The following is an 8,012-nucleotide window of genomic DNA, read 5'->3' on the forward strand; positions in this document are numbered from 1 at the left end:
AGAGCTAGGCGGATCTCTGTGAGTTCGAGGCCAGCCTGGGCTACCAAGTGAGTTCCAGGAGAGGCGCAAAGCTACACAGAGAAACCCTGTCTCGAAAAACCAAAAAAAAAAAAAAAAAAAGATCTGCACTGCCATTGCCCAGCCTGGTTTTTGTTTTGTTTTGTTTTGTTGTTGTTGTTTTTTTTTTTTTTGGTTGTTGTTAAGATGGGTTTTAAAAAAATTGTTTACATGTTTTTGGTTACTTTAGTGTGCCTCTGTGTATGTGTATGTGTGTCCCATAACACAATGTAGAGAGGTCTTAGGACAACTTGCAGACTTGCTCCTCTCCATCCACCATGTAGGTTCTAGGGATTGAACTCAGGTCACCGACTGTGTGGCGAATGCCCTTATTCACTGAGCCATCTTGCTAGCCCCAAGACAGTCTTAATATACAGTCCAGGGCTGACCTTGAGCTTGTGGCAATCCTCCTGCATCAACCTCCTAAATGCTAGGGTTACTTCTATATAGTTCTCTGAATTTAGCAACTAACATAAGGCTTTGTCTCTCTACAGCACTACACAGTGTCATGGTTAATTTGCCCTTTTCTTTAGTAATTAAATATATATTGAGTAATTGTTAATAGTCATAGCTAACCTGCATGTGTACATGGTACTGATTTAGACCTTGACCTTCCAGCTAGGAAATATCTTTTCTTGGACAATTGTGGAGTTGGGGTATTTGAGGCCTGAGTGGGCAAAACAAACGAAGGAGGCGGGAGCAAATAGTGGTGAATTCCTGCAATCCCAGCATTCAGGAGGGTGAGGCAGTAGGATCACTCACTGCAAGTTCAAGGCCAGCCTGGTCTACATTCTGAGTTCTGGGCAGCACAGACCACATAGCTCAGGTTTCAAAAAACAAACTACCAAATAAAACCAAAACAAAGGGGCGGGGATGCAGCATGGTGGCACAAGACTTAAATCCTGGTACTTGGGAGGCTGAGGCCAGGTTAGGCTAAATAGTGAGACCCTATCAAGAAAGAAAGAGAGGAGGGACTGAGGGAGAGAGGGAGGGAGGGAGGGACGGAGAAAGGGAGGGGCAGAGGGAGGGACGGAGGGAGAGACGGAGGGAGGGAGAGAAACAAACAAAACAAAACAAAAAACAAAACAAAAAACCCACACACCGAAATTAACCAGATGACCCAAAGGCCCACATTATGGAAGAGACTCCCACAGGGTGTTCTATGACCTCACACACACGCACCCTCCACCACCGCCGCCCCACGCGAGCCTCCGAAAGAACAAATGTAACCCCTCCCCAAAAAAATTTTTTTTAAACCAAACAAACTATATACGCACTCTGTTCTATGTGGAAAGTAGCAATGAGATCAGGAATTCAAGGCCATCCTCTCCTACACTGCAAGTTCAAGACCGGCCTGGACTAAATGACGCCTGTCTCAAAAAGCCAAAAAAACAACATACACAAAAAAACTGAGTATGCTCCCTCAAGTCTCGTCCTCTAATAACTCTAGGTTCAAAAAAACGTTTCTTCCAGAAGAAGGAAGGAACGAAGGACAGAACGCCAGCGAGGGAGCGGTGCCGCTCAGCCTTCTGGGAGACGTAGTTCCGTGGTTCCGTCCCCTATGGCGCAGCTGAGGCGGTTCCTGCTAATGCGCATGTCTGGGGGCGGGGACCCGCGCATGACTGAAGGGAGGGGCGGCTGCGGGGGCGGAGCATCTCAGGTGTTTGGGGAACGGTCCGCTGTGCTGTCGGAATGGCGGGCAGGGGTAAACTGATCGCGGTGATTGGAGACGAGGACACGGTGACGGGTTTCCTGCTGGGCGGCATAGGGGAGCTGAACAAGAACCGCCACCCTAATTTCCTGGTAGTGGAGAAGGATACCACCATCAATGAGATCGAAGACACCTTCAGGTACGGTAGCCCGTGAGGCCTAAATGGGTCCTTCTGCGTGTTACAAGCGCGAGGAGAATTAGCGGCCTGTTCACCTGGGCGTCAAGCGGTGATGGGGATCGGGATGGTCCTGGAGGCCGTCAGCCCATCCGGAGCAGAGGCCTCCGCCGCCTAAGTTCCCTTTGGGGCTCAGAGGGGCCCGGCGTAAGTCAGGTTCACGAGCTCCCAGTCACGTGATTGTGTGTCTGCTTAGGAGAGCAGAGCTTGTGATCCGCCCCCGCTGTAATTAGATGATTGCAGCCTCCAGTCCGTGGAGACCCGCAGGCGCAGCGCCTCTTCCGGGGTCCCTGATGCTCACCTGTAGCACCATTCTCTGGACCTTATAGTGGAGTCGTACCCTAAACAAACCACATCCAGTGTGAGTCTGGACAGTGGGCTCGTGTGTGTGTGTGTGTGTGTGTGTGTACACGCTTCATTTATCTTAGAGGCTTACGATTGTCCTGTAAGGTAGTGTGGTTATTCCCACTTACTTGGGAGAAAAATGAGGAGCGGATAGGTTAGGGCACAGGCACAAAGATAGACAGACCAGCCGTAAGAGGCAGAACCTAGATCAAACTCTTTCTCTTTTATTTGTTTGGTTTTTTAACGTAAGGTTTCTCTGTGTAGTCCCGGAACTCGCTCTGTAGACCAGGCTGGCCTCGAACGCAGAGATCCGCCTGCCTCTGCCTCCTGAGTGCTGAGATTAAAAGCCTGTGCCACCACTACCCATCTCTCTCTCTCTCTTTTTTAAAATTTACTTATTTATTTTTTAGTTTTCCGAGACAGGGTTTCTCTGTGTAGTTTTGGAGCCTGTCCTGGATCTCCCTCTGTAGACCAGGCTGGCCTCGAACTCACAGAGATTGCCTTGCTCTGCTTCCCGAGTGCTGGGATTAAAGGCGTGCGCCACCACTGCCCATCTCTTTTATTTTTAATTACTGAGTCTGTGTGTGTGTGATGTGTGTCCGTGGGGAGGTGTGCTTGTCACTGCACACATATGGAGGTCAGAAGACAACTTTGTGGAGTCAGTTTTCTCATTCCATGGGCTTCGAGGACAGAACTAACGTAGCCAGCAGGCACCTGCACCCCCAAGCCGTCTTGGTAGCCCCTTTTGCTTTTCTTAAGCTAGTGCCTCCTCTGTTTGTACAGCTCCCTGCAGTCTGCCTCGGGGTTTCCATTTGTCTTGAGTACGGTGGGCAGACCATCTGGAGAGTATGGCCTTGCACAAAGACCTTGTACTTCAAGCCCTCACTTTGTGCCCAGGGTCAAAGATCATAGTTTCAAAAAGTGGTTGCAGGCATTCCTTCTAGGCCAGGAAGTGTCCTGGTTGACACCAGTCGAGGGTGCCAACTCCCTATTCTTCCTCTCCTTTTTCAGGGTTACTTTGCCGAGTCTCAGGAATAAACTGCCCTCACCTGTTTTCCCTAAATAGCCCAGCCCGGGGATGCTGGCTGAGACTAGTTCCCACTGCCTGGGATGTGGCAGGCTCTGGCCTGGTGCGCTCAGCTGATCTCTAAGCAATATGGTAAAGTGACGTCCGTTGTCACTGGAGGACAGATTTTTACTTCCAAGAATTTTCCATGTTTGCAACAAGAAGGAATCCTAAAATGATCAAGTCAAATCTATTCCATGCTTGGCATAAAGTAGGTGCCCAGTCAATTATTTTTGTTTTGTTTTGTTTTTTGAGACAGGGTTTCTCTGTGTAGCCTTGGCTGCCCTGGGACCAAAGGTGTGCCTCAGCCAGGCGGTGGTGGTGCATACCTTTAATCCCAGCACTCAGGAGGTAGAAGCAGGCCATCTCTGTGAGTTCGAGACCAGCGTCATCTACAGAGTGAATTCTAGGACAGCCGTGATTGTTTCACAGAGAAACTCTGTCTCAGAAAGGAGAAAATAAATAAATTAAAAAGGTGTGCCTCCACCGCCTGGCTTTCTTTCTTTCTTCTTTCTTTCTTTCTTTCTTTCTTTCTTTCTTTCTTTCTTTCTTTCTTTCTTTCTTTTTTGTTGTTGTTGTTGTTTTTCAGTAAATTATTTGTAATGAGTAAATGGCTAAATGAATGTGTGCATCTGTGGGGGAGTGATCACATGAGAGAAAGGCCATAATGACGGTGGTTTCTGTCTGGAAACTGTGATTCCTTCATTGCTCGGTTTCCTCTTTCCATCTTGTCTTTGGCTTATGGCAATTGTCATCCTGGCCCTGGCCCATCCCTGCCCTTACCAGCACAGACTTTTCAGTGGTCTCCTCAACCCGATATCTTAATATTTCTCCCTTCTCCACCTCCCTCAATAGTAAGATTCTTATGTTTCTAGAATCTTCTTATGCTGATACAAAGGGCCTCATACCTATTTCCCTCTCCTCCCCTTTCCTTCCCAGGGACAGCATATAGACCACACTGACATGCACCCTGGTCTTCATACCATTTCCCTCCATGAGCAGATGATGGGTGTCCAAATGGTTCATCCAAGGAACGATAAGGTTGAGACCCTTGTGCCCCCAGGTCACTGTCATTGTCCTCCTCTTCCCCAACAGGCAGTTTCTAAACAGGGATGACATTGGCATCATTCTCATCAACCAGTACATCGCAGAGATGGTCCGGCATGCTCTTGACGCCCACCAGCGGTCCATTCCAGCTGTCTTGGAGATCCCATCGAAGGAGCATCCCTATGATGCAGCCAAAGACTCCATCCTACGCAGGGCCAAGGGCATGTTCACTGCTGAAGACCTGCGCTAGGGCTCCTCAGCCCTCAGCCCCGCTCTCGCTACCCGGCCTCTCCCAGTTTGCCAGTTTCCAGCCCCTCCCTTCCTCTTCACTGAGGGGCTCCTAAGCTGTAGGGGTTCTGCTGTTGAGATCCATGCTGGTTAGGGAAAGAGAGCCCCACCATCTTCTCTCTCCACAGTCCCTGCGCTGTTAAACGTGTTGATATTAAAGGAATATTCTCTCCAGGTGGATGCTGGAATGTGCAGTGTTGGGGGACATGAGATTGGCAAATATGAGGAGGCTACCGAAGAGCTAGGTGAAGAGTTGAGCTGGGTGTGTGTGTGTGTGTCTAATTCAAGGACTGGTCGGTCACCTGGATCATAGACTGGCTTCAGGGATGGAGGACAGAGCTTGAGCCCAGTCCCTACCTTTGTGCCTTCACTCAGCTTCCATGGTGCTGGGAGGGGCCCTGCCCAAGGGACAAAAGCAACTGCAGAGGATTGTCATCTAGGTCAGTATTCTCACTCAACCTGTGGGTCGAGACCCCTTTCCCAGGGGTCCCAAAGACCATCAGAAAATATAGGTACTTACATCCTGATTCATAACAGCAGCAAAATTACAGTCACGAAGTAGCAACAAAATAAATTTATGGTTGGGGGTCTCCACAGCAGGAGGGACTGTATAAAAGGGCCACAACTCTAAGAAAGTTGAGAACCACTGTTGTAGAGGCTGAGGCCTACAGGTTTGAGGATCAAGGTGTTTAGTTAGTGAGCCCTGCCCCTGGCTGTCTCAGAAAGGGCAACACAGGACGTCTGCTGAGGGCAATGGCAGGTAGAACCCTGGCCCTGTGTGAGGTGAGGCTGGTTGCCAGGTGACTGTCCCAGGGCATCCACCCTCTGTCTCTGCTTGCTGTCCTCACTCAGCAATAGCCACCCCAATACTGCTCATTTCCCTGTCCCCATGTCGAGGCAGCTCAACATGGACACCCTGCGGCAAAACTTCTGGAAGGAGGAGTACCTCAGAGAGATGAAGTTGCGCTGTGAATGGCACCGCAAGTATGGGACTCTGGTGAAGGCCAAGCAGAAGGCCAAGGCTGCGGCCCGGCTTCCCCTCAAACTGCCCACCCTGATGCCTAAGGCCCCAGGCTCACCACCACCTGTCTCCAAAACAGCCCCTTCTAAGGCCCCCAGCCCTGCCCCAGAGGTTCATTTTCAGTCAGAAATGTACCCAGTGTCACCTGACACCAAAGCCCTGCTGTATGAAGGCATCTCCCATGACTTTCAGGGGCGCTACCAGTATCTCAACACCCGAAAACTGCACCTGCCAGAGACGCGCTACCTGTTCCCCATCACCACCAACTTCACATATGGCTGGCAGCTGGGTGAGCCCGACCTCCCATAAATAAGTCACCTCACAAGCATGGAGCTCCCGCCCTCTGCTGGAGAGCAGACATTCTAGGGGAATGCCGGATTGTGTAAATGGGGCGAGGAGATAGACCTGAGAGGAACAAGCCCTGTGAAGTGAAGGGATGGTAGTTATGGGCAGGGAGGCAGGGGCTTCAAGCTGGATTGTCAGCAAAGGCCTTTTTTGAGGCTTTTGAGGCTGAGGGTAAATGATGTGGGGAGGGCTTTGGATTTTATCCTCATTGGAGAGTTTTAAGCAGATGAGTGATACTGGATTCGGGAAACTGAAGCATCTAGCAGATGCGTTAGGCATTTGTTTTGTGTTATCTTGGCAAGATGTGGTTAGGATTAGCAGAACTGAAATCAAGGATGTTTTGGACAAAACTCAATGAAGCCCATTGATGGTTTAAATGTGACAGGGACAGCAATGGATGGCAAGACGCAGATTTCGTCGTACTTGCTGGTAGAATTAGAAGAGACAGGGCTGGAGATGGGTGAAGACAGATCGGTGTTGGTCCTGGTAGGTTCCAGATGTCACTGAGGCAGCTGTGTGTGCAGGCATGGCCTTCAGGAGTTAGGTCAGAGGGAGTCATTAGAGTGTAAGAGCTATTTAAAACAAAAGATAGAAGGTGGGGAAGCCATTGGCAGGAAGGCAGCCACCTGAGGTTTCTTCCCCCCCCTCCCCCCCAGGCTGAAGGTAGGTCATCAGCTGGGACAGAGAAGCTCAGTGGCTCTTCAGAAGTGTGGGGAAAGCAATAAGGCCGTGGGTGTCATCGCACTGATGCGGGCCCTTGAGTGTCCATTTACTGTCTGTCGGGAATTTCTAGGGAGTGTGTCCCGAGTGTGTGCACAAAAGCTGGGTGGTTGGAGAGCGACACAGTTCCCTCAACCTCTCCCCCCCACACACACACGCAAGTAAGGGCAGCAGCTTCCCTACAAAAGCAAGAGGAAGCCCCAGAAGGGGGTGCAGGTAGAAAGAGGTCCCATGTCTCCACAGTCTGTCCCCGTGACAGTCATAGCTAGAAGCACACTCTGACCTGGTGGCCCCGGGGAGAGAGTGGTCTGTCACCTATCTAGGTACCAAAAAGAAAGCCCTGGTGGAACATCTTAGAACTGGGTGACCGTGGCAGACAGCTTCAGGCCACACTGCCGTCACCTCAGTCCAGTTGTCCAGCACCCAGATGTGTTTTTCTGTAGCCCTCACTCCTCAGAAGCCCTTCTCATTTATTCACACAGAGTAGATCCAACATGGGCAGAGTCGGGGTTGTGTGACAGGGTGACTGTGCTCTGAGACCCTTCCCTGGAAACCCATTCCTAGTGTCTGACATCTCTTCCCAGGCCCCGCCACAAAGCAAGAAATGGTCTCTTGCAAGATGTGCCGCATTGAGTCATTCTTCCGGAAGAATGGGGCCTTTGCACTGCTGGACCCCCGAGACCTGGCCCTCTGACCTTGGGCCAGGCAGTGACTTAGGTGCAGAAAGAGGAAATAATAGAGTTCCTGGTGCAGCTGCCTTGCTGTGTGTTTTTGTTCCCCCTGGCCTAGATGCTTCCCTCTGGACCTTTCTGAAACTACCTCACATCTGAGGTCAGTCACCCTTTAGCCTTTTCCTTAACCATCATCTCCGTGTCTCCATAGGGACCCAGCCAGGGCGGGAGCAGGCTGGGTGGTGTGTGCACTATTCTCCAGGACTAGGTTCCTCGGTGCCAGGGGACAGTAGCTCCTGGAAGTTCTGGGTGTTCCTGGGAAGACAGTGGCTTGTCAATCAGACGTTAGGGCAAAGGAGCACCTACCTTTCCCTGCCCGCCCCTCACCTGGCCCCGAGTGCCCGCAGCCACTGAGTCCTGCCTCGGTGCGCTTGTTCCAGCCGCTCCCGCAAGATGTGTCTCCAACCTGCCGCATCCTCCTAGGTGGCAAAAGCTCTGAGCCCGCGGTTCCGCCAGCAGAGTGCAGCCCGGCTCCCGCCCCTCTCCCGCTGAGCACCTTTGGAAGC

General features: G+C 51.1%; 2 protein-coding genes across 2 annotated transcripts; both read left to right on the forward strand.

Moving 5' to 3' along the window:
- The first annotated feature begins 1,269 nt into the window (after window positions 1–1,269).
- Window positions 1,270–4,867, forward strand: Atp6v1f (ATPase H+ transporting V1 subunit F). The gene is made up of 2 exons (XM_059257487.1): window positions 1,270–1,907; window positions 4,450–4,867. The coding sequence occupies exons 1-2, from the start codon at window positions 1,750–1,752 to the stop codon at window positions 4,649–4,651; spliced, it is 360 nt and encodes a 119-aa protein (XP_059113470.1). The 5' UTR covers window positions 1,270–1,749; the 3' UTR covers window positions 4,652–4,867.
- Window positions 4,868–5,498: 631 nt separating this feature from the next.
- Spmip1 (sperm microtubule inner protein 1) lies at window positions 5,499–7,527 on the forward strand. The gene is made up of 2 exons (XM_059257486.1): window positions 5,499–5,999; window positions 7,360–7,527. The coding sequence occupies exons 1-2, from the start codon at window positions 5,579–5,581 to the stop codon at window positions 7,467–7,469; spliced, it is 531 nt and encodes a 176-aa protein (XP_059113469.1). The 5' UTR covers window positions 5,499–5,578; the 3' UTR covers window positions 7,470–7,527.
- Window positions 7,528–8,012: the final 485 nt, after the last annotated feature.

The sequence above is a fragment of the Peromyscus eremicus genome, chromosome 3 (genome assembly GCF_949786415.1).
Source record: "Peromyscus eremicus chromosome 3, PerEre_H2_v1, whole genome shotgun sequence".
In the NCBI taxonomy this organism is placed as follows: Eukaryota; Metazoa; Chordata; class Mammalia; order Rodentia; family Cricetidae; genus Peromyscus; species Peromyscus eremicus.